General features: G+C 61.9%; 1 protein-coding gene across 1 annotated transcript; it reads left to right on the top strand.

The window, feature by feature from the left end:
* Positions 1-68: 68 nt before the first annotated feature.
* Positions 69-11,765, top strand: FSD1 (fibronectin type III and SPRY domain containing 1). Its single transcript, XM_048831078.2, has 13 exons — positions 69-287; positions 2,910-3,005; positions 3,675-3,806; positions 3,899-4,000; positions 5,563-5,585; positions 5,992-6,113; positions 6,465-6,674; positions 7,066-7,164; positions 7,911-8,070; positions 8,498-8,577; positions 9,385-9,636; positions 10,350-10,438; positions 11,484-11,765. Exons 1-13 carry the CDS (start codon positions 207-209, stop codon positions 11,592-11,594), a joined length of 1,557 nt encoding a protein of 518 aa, XP_048687035.2. The 5' UTR covers positions 69-206; the 3' UTR covers positions 11,595-11,765.
* Positions 11,766-12,957: the final 1,192 nt, after the last annotated feature.

A 12,957-nucleotide genomic window follows, 5' to 3' on the forward strand; every position in this document is an offset into this window, starting at 1 on the left:
TCTGTGCATCCCCCGCCCCCCAGGCGGGCCCCTTCTCGGGCAGGGACTACACTTCCCAGGATGCCCGGGCACCTGCGCACTGAGGGGGCAGGGCAAGTTCCCAGGCTGGGGGGGTTCGCGGCTGCTTTCCCAGCAGCTCTGTGGACGCCGGAGGGGCCGGGCCGTCCAGCCCCCGGGCAAAGAGCCCTCGAGCGGCCGCTGGCTCCATGCCCTTGGGGGCGGCTCCCCTGCACCCATCGCCAGGGCCCGAGCTGGGCGCGGAAGCTCTGAAGATGGGGGACCAGAAGGTGAGGCCGGGGGGGGAGGATGCGGGATGGGGAGACCGGCCCCAGGTGATGCTGCACCGTCTGGTCCCGGGGCGCGGAGAGGCAGCGAGCCGGGCGGAGGTGGTCTCCGGCTGGCTGGCTCCCCCACGCCCCGCATCCTCCCCGCAGCCTGGGGGCTTGCTTGGCCTCGGCCATGTCCCAGCCCCAGGCTCTGCAGATCTGGAGAGGCGGGGGCGGGGGGGGCTGTGGATCCTGAGGGAGGGGCCTGGATTTAGCATGGGGGGGGTGTAATTCAGAGAACATGCAACAAAGGAAGGGATGTAACATCCCTCGGCAGCTTCATCCGTCCCCGGGGAGATGGGTTTGGGGAAATGCCCCCTTCGGGGGGGGGGCCTCTCCGTGACTTTGGGATCGTCTCTGCACAGGGGGGGTTCAGAAATGAAAACAAAAGTGGCTGGACAGAACTACAGACACCCCCCCCCCCGCCACTGCCGCTGCCCCCCGAGCTGGATGGAACTACAGACCCCACCCCAGTGTATTCCCCCAGCTGGACAGATCTACAGATCCCCCTCTTTCCAGGCTATTACCACAGCTGGATGGAACTGCACCCCCCCACCCCTCCCACAGCTGGATGGGACTACAGACCCCACCCCAGTGTATTCCCCCAGCTGGACAGAACTACAGACCCCCCTCTTTCCAGGCTATTACCACAGGTGGATGAAATTACATCCCCCCACCACCCCTCCCACAGCTGGACGGAACTACAGACCCCACCCCAGTGTATTCCCCCAGCTGGACAGAACTACAGACCCCCCTCTTTCCAGGCTATTACCACAGCTGGATGGAACTGCACCCCCCCACCCCTCCCACAGCTGGATGGGACTACAGACCCCACCCCAGTGTATTCCCCCAGCTGGACAGAACTACAGACCACCACCACCACCACCACCCCGGTTATTACCACAGGTGGATGGAAAGTACAGACCCCTCCCACCCCGCCTCACACACACACAGCTGGACAGAACTACGGACCGTCCTGGCGTATTCCCCCTGCCCCTGCCAGGCCAGAACTCCAGACACTCCCCTCCCCCTGCCTATTCTTCCCAGCCTTCCTGCTGTAATGGCAGCAGATCCAGCACCCCCAAAGCTCCTGCTGGCTCCCATGGGGGTTCCCCGGGTGCAGGCCGTGCATCGGGCTCCTAGCTTCTTTGGTGCTGAAAGTATTCCCCCAGGGAGGAAAGACGGGCTTACAGTTAAAGAGTAGGACGAGTAGGACAGGGCGTCCTGGGTTCAATTCCAAGCTCTGCCCCCGACTCGGCCCACGACCCTGTGACGTATTGACCTAGACGGGTGACAGTCTGCCTGGGTGGATCCACTTGTAGAGCGATGCCTGCCTGGGTGACCTTGGCCTGCTCTGCAGAGGTGCTGAGTCCCCTGGACTGCAGCTGGAGTTGCGGTGCCTCGTACTTCTGAAAACACCCGCCCTCTTTGTGCCTCAGTTTCTCCATCTGTAGTGGGGGGAGTGTGATTCTCACACACCCCCTGGGATGGGGGCACTCTTGAGATCCACCAGGGGAAGGTGCTGTGAAAATCCTCGTGCCCATTATTCACTGGTAACACAGACCCCCGGTGAGGGGAGGTAGGTGTGTTCCTCTGGTGATATTGGTAGTTTTTCAGTCACAGAAAGAGGCCCTGATCCTGCCACGAGCTCTGTACAGGCACATCCCAGCCCGAGATGGTATTTTTGATTATTTGCATTAGAGTGACACACTGAGACCCCAACCCAGATTGGGGCCCCGCAGTGCCAAGTCTGGCACGGACACCTACCGAGAGACAATCCCTGAGCCAAGGTCCTTACGGTCGAAATAGGCAAGACACACTGGATGGGAGGGGAAACTGAGTCACGGGGCTGGGACAGGACCACTGTTCCCTCTAAGCTGTGCATGTGTACACAGATCCTAAACCCCACGCACACGGCGAAACACCACATGCACAAAAATTTGCACAGACGCACAACAATTTGCACAGAAGACATTTTTTGCGCACATGGCCTGTCAAAAATTAGAGGGAACATTGGACGGGAATTGCCCAAGGTCACCCAGTAGGCCAGCGGCCAAGCTGGGAATGGAGCTGGATGCCCTATCCATAAGACCCCACAGCCTACAATCTGGGGGAAATAAATGCATTTGCCAGTTTGATGGTAACTAATAAAATGTAATGTCTGTGTGTAAGCAGAGTAGAGCAGGGTCATACCTGGGATAAGAAAAATGGGGGAGGAGAGAGACTAGGAGTCCAGACTCCTGGGTTCCATTCCTGGCCCCTCCATTGGGTTCCCATGTGACCTTAGGCAAACTCATCCGTGCCTCAGTTTCCCCAGCTGTTTGTAATATGATGTTACTCCCCAAAGGTGCTGTCAGCCTAGGCACCTCTTGTCTGGGGCGTGTGTTGAGATGCTTGCACGGAAGGCACGAGGGGCAGTGTGGCACAGCTCGATGTGTTTGTGTCCCTGTCCCAGGCAAGGGGCTCCCCTTGGAGATCTGAGCTGGGCCCTGAGGGAGGGTGAATTGCCCCCAGCTCAGGAGCAGGGGTGGGGGTGGGAGCCCAGGGGTGCTGCTGATAGCCGACGTTGGTGTTTTGGCCCAGGACGCCCTACGGAAGATCATCACCACACTAGCCATGAAGAACGAGGAGATCCAGAACTTCATCTACGCCCTCAAGCAGATGCTGCAGAACGTGGAGGTAATGGCGGGGGGGGGGGGGGGCGTCCTGCCTGGCTCTGTAGGGCTCCACCTGCCCCCCCCCCCGCTCTGTGGGGTTGGCATCACAGCACCCCACCACCCTCCTACATGACACTTCCTCCCGTCATCTCCCTTGCATTGTGTTGGCATGACAGGGCCCCTCCTCCACCAACCCCCCAGCACTGGCATGACCATGTCCCTCCCCCCACCAACCCCCCAGCATTGACAGCGCTCCCTCCCCCCAACAACCCCCTAGTGTTGGCATGACAGTGCTCCCTCCCACCACTAATCCCCCAGCATTGGCATGGCAGCGTCCCTTCCCCACCACCCCCCAGCATTGGCATGGCAATGCCCCTCCCCCCACTAATCTCCCAGCATTGGCATGACAGTGCCCCCCCTCACACCTATGCCCCCGGCCCCCGCGCTGGCGTGAGGTTTCCTTGGGGATGGAATTCGCTGCTTGAAAAGAGCCAGTTTCACGAGCGCCGTGACACGCTGCAGGCCGCGAGGGCGAAGCCGAGGGGCCCGTCCTGAGTTGTCTGGCTGGGGTGGGCGACGGCCGGGGAGGGAGGGGTGGGGGCCGGGAAGGGGGTAGCTCAGTAAGCCACAGCCGAGGTAGCCGTCCTGAGCTGGGCCCTGCGCTGCTCTCCCCCCGGCCCGTCTCCCCCAGGTGAACTCCACCAAGGTGCAGGAGGACCTGGAGGGGGAGTTCCAGTCCCTCTTCTCCCTGCTGGACGAGCTGAAGGAGGGCATGCTCATGAAGATCAAGCAGGACCGGGCCAGCCGCACCTACGAGCTGCAGGTGAGACCCCCCCCGCCCCAGCTCCAGCTGGGTCCCTGGCTGCCCCCTGCCCCTGCCCCTCACTGGGCCCGGCTCTGTCTGTCCCGCTGCAGAACCAGCTGGCTGCCTGCACCAAGGCGCTGGAGAGCTCCGAGGAGCTGCTGGAGACGGCCAACCAGACGCTGGAAGGGGCCGAGAACCACGACTTCAACCAGGTGCACCCCCACTTCCCCCTCCGTCCCCCCCCCCAGCTGGAGCCAAGGCACCCCGTGGTGGGATGGAGGGCGAGCAGTCAGGGACACTTCGTGGGACACCCCCTCCTGGTGTGGGGAGCAGCCTCCATCTGAGGTGGGGGGGGGCTGATCATTGTGGGAGGGGGAAGGCCAGACCCTAAGTGGGCATCCCGTCTCTGACATCCGTGATCGGGTGTCTGACCCCCACATGTCTCCCCCTGCTCCCCCTGGGTCCCCGCCCAAGCCGCAGTTGAACGCATTTGGGCTGCCGGTGTAGGTCCTCCCGGGGCCGTGCCACACTCTGCAATGGACATGGGGCTCGGACTGGTGCAGACTGTACCCACAGACCAGCCGCGTTCAGCCACATAGACCCAGGCTATGGGAAAGGTGTGTGGGGGTGGGGTGCAGCTAAGCAACGGGGGGGGGGGCCCAGTGCAGAGGGTTATTAAATCCATGCCATGCATTGCACTGGGGGGAGGGACCAGGGTGGGTCCATGGTGCAGGGTTGTCCACCGCCGCCATAGATCTACCCGCTACAGTCCTCCGGGGGGCGACGGTCGAAAGTTCAGGCTCCTTAGCTCTTCCTGTCCTGGACCCCTGGCTCTGCCCCCTATTCTGTTTCCCCCTAATATCACGAGCATTTCCACACTGAATCCGATGACGCCACCCCGTCTGGCCCCACCAGGGGATGCTTCAGATGAAGACTAACTCCTCCTCCTCCGCACCCCGTAATGTCCTGCAGTGTCACGCTATGAGGAGCAGACACCTTCCTGACCCCCGCCTCCCTGCAACCCAGAAGCATGAAGGTCGCTATACCTTGTAACCCTGGAGGCTGGGCTTATTCCTGGGAATTCCTACTCCTTTCTTGAATTTTACTAAGCTATTTGCCTCTGTAATCTCCAGTGGCAGTGAGGTCCGCAGGTTAACTCTGCGTTGGATTATATGATGATGTAGACTGAGATCACCCCCTCCTGGGTGAGAAAGGAACTGCAGCTCCTGTCAAGGTAACTTAGGCCAGCTTCTACAGAGAAACGGGCCAGACTGGAGTCCTGGGATGTAGCTTAAAACAGAGAGAGAATTGCTGATTTCAGGAAGACTTTGAGGTGATACCTAGTGGGTAGAACAGGAACCAAGCATCGGGATTCTGAGTTTTTAGTCCTGGCTCTGGGATAGTATTACCTAGTGGGTAGAGCAGAGGACCCAGGTTCTAGTCCTGGCTCTGGGATGGCAATGTTGTCTAGTGGCTAGATGAAGGTGGTTGGGAGTCAGGACTCCTGGGTTCTCTTCCTGTCTCTGCCGCTGACTTGCTCACCTGCGGAAAGCCACCTTCCTGCTCTGTGCCTCAGTTTCCCCATCTAAAATGCTGACCTCACAACTTTGTGCATTTGCGTCCCCGAAGGGCTCTGAGACCTTCCGCTAGGGAACGCTACAGCCGCACAGAGTATGGTGATTATTATTTATAACGCACCTGGCTGCCCTGTCTGACCCTCTCCTCTTCTTTTTGTTCCCTCCTTTCTCTCTCTCTTTTCCTCTCTGCTTCGAAGGCTGCCAAGCAGATCAAGGATAGGTACGGTACCCGCCGCCCCCACCTCTCACCCCGTCCCATGCCGTTGCCCGCTACTCGCCGCCTGAAGTGTGAAGCCTTCTTACTAACATAGCATAGGCTAGCCTGGTAGCACCGTCCTCTCCCCGTTGCCCTGAGCCCTGGGGATGAGCCCCCAAGGCTGGAGAGGAGAAGGGGGCAGGATGTCCAGTCACGGAAGACTGAAGACGATCCCAGCGCTCCTGGCGGGGGGGAGACAAGGGACAGCTTGGGTCCTGGCTGAGTATGAACACAGATCGTGGATGGTCTCTGATGAATCTGGGTGCTTCCCAGCGCCCCCTCGTCTGCAGGGAATTTGGGAGGGGGGCTCAGCTGTGCGGGTGCATTCTGGGAAGGGGCCCTTCTGACTCTTGTCCCGTCCCACCCCCAGCGTGACGATGGCCCCGGCGTTCCGGCTCTCGCTCAAGGCCAAGGTGAGCGACAACATGAGCCACCTGATGGTGGATTTCACCCAGGAGCGTCGCATGCTGCAGTCCCTGAAATTCCTCCCAGGTAAACGGGGCAGGAAGGGGAAGGGGAGCCTCGTGGCCTCACCTGGGGTTGGTGCAGCTGTTTTCGGTGCCAGAGGGTTTCCCGCAGCCAGGCCAGGCCGTGCTGGCAGGACATGGGGGTTTGGGAGGGGCTGGCAGGACGTGGCGGGGGCGATGGGGTTTGGGAGGAGCCAGGCCAGGCTGTGTTGGCAGGATGTGGGGGTTTGGGAGGGGCCAGGCCAGGCCATGGCTTGTAGGGGGCAATGGGTTTGGGAGGGGCCAGGCCAGGCCGTGGCTGGTGGGGGGTGATGGGGTTTGGGGAGGAACACAAGGACCGTGGCTGCCATCCCTTTGCTCTCACCCTCTCATCCAGTTCCCAGCGCCCCGGAGATAGACATGGCCGAGTCGCTGGTGGCCGATAACTGCGTGGCGCTGGTCTGGAGGATGCCTGACGAGGACAGCAAGATCGACCACTACGTCCTGGAGTACCGCAAGACCAACTTCGAGGGGCCCCCGCGGGTGAAGGAGGACCAGCCCTGGATGGTGATCGAGGGCATCAAGCAGACCGAGTACACCCTCACTGGTGAGGGGAATGGGGGCGCCTACTCACTGCAGCCTCAAAGCGGGTGCTTACAGAGAATGGGATAAGAGCATTGGCTGTGCAGGGAGCTCTGGCTACTCCATACCAGCCTCTCCCAGCAGGGGGCGCTGTAGGGATCGGGGCAGGAGCTCTGGATGTGGGGCCAGTTCCCGGCTACACCAGTACCCCGGCCTCTCCCAGCAGGAGGCGCTGTAGGGAGGGGGGCAGGAGCAGGAGCACTGGCTGGGGGGGAAGGTCCCAGCGAGGTCCTAGCCTGTCTGTGTAGGAAGTGCTGGAGGGTGCCGGGCATAGGGCTGGCTGTGGGGGGCTTGCCAGCCCTGCTGAGCACTGGCATGGGCCCCTGCTCCCGTCTAACCCTGGTGACTTCCCTCAGGGCTCAAGTTCGACATGAAGTACATGAATTTCCGCGTCAAAGCCTGTAACAAGGCTGTGGCGGGCGAGTTCTCCGAGCCTGTCACCTTGGAAACCAGAGGTGCGTTGGGGGGCGGGGGCACGGAAATAGGGGGTACAGGCTGCATCAGTGACACCCCCTGCCACTCCCAGCCCACTCTCCTGGGCAGAGGTGGACCCCACTGGACACCCCCCAACACCCCCACACCCGCCTGCAAGTGACACCCATGTGGCTGGGGGCATGGGGCAGGGCTGGGTGTGCCCTGCAGAGCCCCTGGCACCGTGGGGCTCCCAGCCCACAGGGGAGCCTCTACCTTGCCCCTCTGTCCTCCCCCAGTGCCAGTCAGGTTAAGGCCCCCAGCGTGGGGACCCAGGGATCCTCAGCAGCACCTGAGAATCCCCCCACCTCCATCCCCATCCCCCAACTGGGTCACCTCACTGATCTCTAGCATGGGTTGGGGTAGGGACTGGGTGGTGAGTCCCCCTTGAGATGGGGTACAAAGCTGGGGGACAGGTCCTCCCTGCTATGTTTGGGAGGGGATAGAGAGAAGGTGGGACTATGTGCGGGTTTGTCCCTGGGGTGGGAGTGATATGGGATGGTGGGGCGGAGAGTTCTCCACAAGTTGGGGATGAGATGTGGGGGACAGGGTGGAGTTCAAGGGGATGTGGGAGGGGTTCCTTCCCAGGGCGAGGTAGGGCGGTGGGAGCGGGGCTCCCTGTGATGGGGGTGGGGCAGCATGTTGGGGGTGTGGCGCTGGGGAGGCGGCTCCCCCCCCAGGACAAGGGGGCTCAGTCCAGGTCTGACCGTGCCCGGGGCTCCTTCCCCAGCGTTCATGTTCCGCTTGGACGCCAGCACCTGTCACCAGAACCTGAAGGTGGAGGAGCTGAGCGTGGAGTGGGACGCCATGGGGGGCAAGGTGCAGGACATCAAGACCCGGGAGAAGGACGGGAAGGGCAGGACGGCGTCGCCGGTGAACTCCCCTGCCAGGTAAAGCCTCGGCCCTCTGCAGCACTCACCCACAGCACGGAGGGGTCAGAGGAGCTGAGAACAGCCGGAGACTCGGGAACAGACATGTCTTGTCCCAAATGCCTCAACCCCAGAGAGCCATGGAGGAGCAACAGGCCCGGGGTCACACCCAGCCATACAGCCAGGGCAGGGGGGCTGGGGTATGGGCCCAGTAATGGACCGATCCTCCGGGGCGGATCCAAGGGGGTCATGGAGGAAGCTGGGGTGCAGGACTCACCCTCTAAGCCGTTCTTAGGGGACAGGGACCTGGGGAGCCAGGGGGTTGGGCCCTGGCCTGTCATTGAGAGATGGCAAAAGCCGGGAAGGAGCCTCAAGGTGAGGGCAAGGGGACCCTGTCCCTGGGGCAGGAAGCGCGGCTGCAGCTTGTTGCCTGTCCCGCCTTCTGTAGGTGCGTGCAGTCTCCGAAGAGGATGCCCTCGGCCCGGGGGGGCAGGGACCGCTTCACAGCCGAGTCCTACACTGTCCTGGGTAAGAGGGCAAGGGGCAGGAGCCAGGGAGTCTCTGTGTGCGGGCATGGGGCAGGTTACAGCAGGATGGGGGGTGGGAACAGTGTCGCCTGCTGGCAAGCGGGGCCCCTGGGGGGGCCACGAGACTCAGTCGCGTGCACCAGGCACTGGCAAAGCGCGAGAGGCATGTAAAGGGATCCTGATCCGATTTAAAACCCGACTGTGTGCTGGGGGGCGATCGGGGGGCAGGGGGGCAGGGCAGCCAGGCGCTGGCATCCTGATCTGATTTAAAATCTGACTGTGTGCTAGGGAACGATCGGGAGGCAGGGTAGCCAGGCGCTGGGATCCTGATCCGATTTAAAACCAGACTGTGTGCTGGGGGGCGATCAGGGGGCAGGGGGGCAGGGCAGCCAGGCGCTGGCATCCTGATCTGATTTAAAATCTGACTGTGTGCTAGGGAACGATCGGGAGGCAGGGTAGCCAGGTGCTGGGATCCTGATCTGATTTAAAACCAGACTGTGTGCTAGGGGGCGATCATGGGGAAGGGCAGCCAGGCGCTGGGATCCTGACCAATTTAAAACCAGACTGTGTGCTGGGGGCGATCATGGGGCGGGGCAGGGCAGCCAGGCGCTGGGATCCTGATCCGATATAAAACCAGACTGTGTGCTAGGGGGTGATTGGGGGTTAGGGGGGTGGGGCAGCCTGGGATCCAGGATCATCCAAGGCTGGGACTCCTGCTGAGAATGCCCCAGCTCCCTCCACCCATACCTGTGTGGGCCGGTGGGTGCTGGGATCCCCCCGGCCCCCCCCAACCCCCATCCCTCCACAGGCGACATGCTGATCGACGGGGGAGACCACTACTGGGAGGTGAGGTACGACCGGGACAGCAAGGCCTTCGGCGTGGGGGTGGCCTACAGGACCCTGGGCAAGTTCGACCAGCTGGGCAAGACCTCGTCCTCCTGGTGCGTCCACCTCAACAACTGGCTGCAGGTCAGCTTCACCGCCAAGCATAACAACAAGGCCAAGGTCCTGGACGTGCCCGTGCCCGACTGCATCGGCATCTACTGCAACTTCCACGAAGGTGAAGCCCTGTGTGTGTCTGTCTGTCCTGCTGCCCCATGGTGGAGGGGGTGAGCCCTGGTCTGCGTGGGTCTCTCCATCCATTGGGCTCCCTGCTGTCTCTGTGCGTGTGCAAATCAAGGGCCCCAGAAACCCTGAGCCTCTTTCCAGCCCCAGCCAAGGCAGCGGCAGGGCAGGGCAAACTCCCCCACACCGAGTGAGCCCCAGCCCTGTCCCAGCAGAGTCCCGAGGAGTCCTGTCCCCGCTGCCCCGAGAGCCCCTGCTTGTCTGGCCGGCCGCCAGCTGGGAGCTGAGTCGGGCGCTGCCAGCCTCGGTCGATACCAGCTGGTGACCTGGGGCTGGGGCTGCCCGGCGGGTTCCCGGCAGCGGTGTGGGCGGGTGCAAAGAGCAGCTTGCACGGCCGCAGCCTCAGGCCCCCACTGGGGCTCATTGTCTGTGCTAGGGCTTTGCCCGGACGTGGCTGCATCAGGGGTAGAAATTCCCAGAACTGGGCAGGCCCTCCAGGCCGGAGGGTCCCCACGCGATCAGCCGCTGACGCGTCTCCCGGGCCGCTGGGGCTGGAACGGCAGCCTGGGAAGGGGGTTGCAGGGTCTCAGGCTGGGCTGGGTCTGAAGGGGAGGCCAGAGGTGAGAAACCCCCCACCGCCCTGCACCGTGCACCTTGGCCGGGCTGCTTGGCCCCCCCCCTTCTGACTCTTCCTGTGTCTGTCCACAGGGTTCCTGTCCTTCTACAATGCTCAAACCAAGCAGCTGCTCCATACGTTTAAGGCCAAATTCACCCAGCCGGTGCTTCCTGCCTTCATGGTAAGGCGTTGTTCACGGGGTGGGGGTGGGGGACGACATTGTGGCTCAGGGCTCTGGGAGAGGAGGCGGGGGGTCCGGACTCTCTCCCCTCTCCGGTCAGGGAGGGTTACTGCACGCGCCCAGCCCAGAGGGGCCCACGCTGCTGGAGCCTGTCTCTGTTCAGGTTATTGCCACGCCTGTCCTTGCACTGCGGCTGGAGGCCCTTTCCAGCTCATAACAGGCAGCATCACCTCTGAGGTGGGAACCCACCTCTCTGCAAACCAAAGGCACAGCTTCCCCCCTCCCGCCGCCTTGGGGCGGTAGGGGGCGTGGGAAAAGAGGAGGGTGGACCCCACTGATTCAGCTCCAGCCCCTCCCCCAGGAGGGCTCACTTTGCCTTGTTTCTTGTCTTGTTTTCTGGAACGGGGTCAGACCCAGCGCCCAGCAAAGCCCTTGGATGCTAGAGACTAGATTCAGATCGCCGGCAGAGGATGGTCCAGCTGCCTCTGCTGGGACACTGCTGTGGGGGGAAGCTCACAGCACCAGAAGGCCCAGCTGTTTTAGAATGGGCACAGCTCACCAGACAGTCTGCTAGCTTGGTGGCTAACAAACTGTGGTTTGCTGGGGCACAGCGAAGGGGAAAAGAGGTTTCTACGGGACGGTCTCTCACTGTTAATAATAATTAGTTCGATAGACTGCTTTTCCTCAGACCACCTCCATGCACTTCACCATCTTTAACATATGCAAGGTGGACTGGGCTCCAGAAGACCTGCGTTCAAGTCCTGGCTCTGCCCCTGGGTGGACCTTGGACAAGTCACTTTGCCGTTGTGTGCCTCAGTTTCCCTATCTGTAACAGGGGGAGAATGCTTCTCTGCCTCCCAGGGATGTGCGCGGGGGCGGGGGGGGGGGGGAGCCATGGCCGTGGGCGAGACACTCAGAGACGCCGGTGACGAGAGTGAGATAAACACCTGGCTGCTCTGACACGCGGCATCCCCCGCCCTCCGTGCCTACTGGGGATGGCGCACTCTGCGGGCAGCTGCAGTAAGTGCCTCGTTGTCCTCCCTAGGTTTGGTGCGGCAGCTTCCATGTCTATTCTGGACTGCAGGTGCCCAGCACTGTCAAATGCCTGCAGAAGCGAAACAGCACCACCAGCAGCTCCAACGCCAGCCTGACTTAGACGCGCGTGGCCCCCCCTGGCGCGGTGGGACCGGGCCCAGCTTTGCTGTGGGACTGGGCCACCTCCTGGCTCCCTGGAACCAGGGAGAGACGCAGTGTGTGGCCCGTTCAGTTTTCTTTCCTCCCAGTTCCTGGAAGGCTGCTTGAGGCGGAGAGGCTGGTGCTGCAGTGACTCGAAGGCTCTGAATGTACCGAGACTCACCTGCCTACGACTGTAAACCCACCTCCCCCTCCCAGCGCATCCCTTCCTGCCGCCTCACACTTGCCTTTAAGAGACAGGGGGACGTCCACGAGCCAGACTTGTGCCAAAGGCAGGCCGTGCAGATGACCGCCTTTAAGCGCCCCGGGATCTCGAGTCCAGAGGATGGGGCCTCCTCTGGCTGAAAGCAGGTTTTTGGTTTGGTTTTTTTGAGGCCTGGCTGTCCTAAAACCCGACGCTTAAAGGTGGCACTAGGAACGTGGGCATGCGTCTGCTTTTAGAGCCCGATAGCCTCTCGGATGACAAACGCTGCTTCTGGCCTTAATAATAAACCCTGCTCTAGGAACAGCCTTGCCCTCTGCTGTCTGGTGTCGGCTTGTGCTAAGGCGAGCCAGGCGCGGTCGGGGGGCCAGGCGCGGTCGGGGGGCCAGGCGCAGGGAAGAGACGACGGCGTCTTTGCTGCTTGCTGCTCCTGCCACGAGGCACCTGCCCGTGTGCAGTCGGTCCTCCCTGGGGTTGGGGGGGGGGGGAGAGCCCCCAGCCGAATCACTGGGTTCTCCCGAAATTCCCAGGGTGGGTCATTGCCATCCGCGGCAGGGCTTAGCAGGCAGGACCGTGCTTCCCACGCAGCTGGCCTCCACCAAGGATGGGGGAAAGGCCCGATCCGGGGAGGCAAAGGGGGGTCACCCAAGGGGCTGACTGCTGAAGGAGGTTTTACATCTAAACCCTCTGTAACAGGGAAGAGATCAAAGCAACCCCCCACCCTGCTTGGCCTCGCATGGGCTGGAGTGCAGAGCAGTAGCGTCCCACAAAGAGGTAACAATCTCTCTCTGCGGTGGCCACAGTCCTGGCCCAGCTACCATGTCAGTGGAATAACATTTATCCCTCTCCTATTTCAGGACTGTGGGTGAATGGCGCGGGGTCAGCTATCTGGGGGGTTGGCAGCTGGGTGGGCTCCCACCCCAGAGGCCCTTTGCAGCAAAGTTGCAGCGTGGGCAGATGGCACAGGAGGGTAGGCAGAGGGTTTCCAGGCTGGGCTCACTCCTGCTTTCCGTGTAGCTCTTGAGTTAATTAAGCCCCAGTGTACAGCCTGGCTTTGGGCCTGAAGGGGGAAAATTCTCAAGTGGGTCCCATGATGTGGGGTACCCAACCCGAGGCAGATGGC

The sequence above is a fragment of the Caretta caretta genome, chromosome 25 (genome assembly GCF_965140235.1).
Source record: "Caretta caretta isolate rCarCar2 chromosome 25, rCarCar1.hap1, whole genome shotgun sequence".
NCBI lineage: Eukaryota > Metazoa > Chordata > Testudines > Cheloniidae > Caretta > Caretta caretta.

Excerpts from the sequence above, each read along its gene's own strand:
- FSD1 (XM_048831078.2), top strand. The coding sequence starts at position 207 with ATGCCCTTGGGGGCGGCTCCCCTGCACCCATCGCCAGGGCCCGAGCTG. Across the intron at positions 6,114-6,464 it reads GTCCCTGAAATTCCTCCCAG|TTCCCAGCGCCCCGGAGATA; the intron begins GTAAACGGGGCA and ends CCTCTCATCCAG. Across the intron at positions 8,071-8,497 it reads CCGGTGAACTCCCCTGCCAG|GTGCGTGCAGTCTCCGAAGA; the intron begins GTAAAGCCTCGG and ends CGCCTTCTGTAG.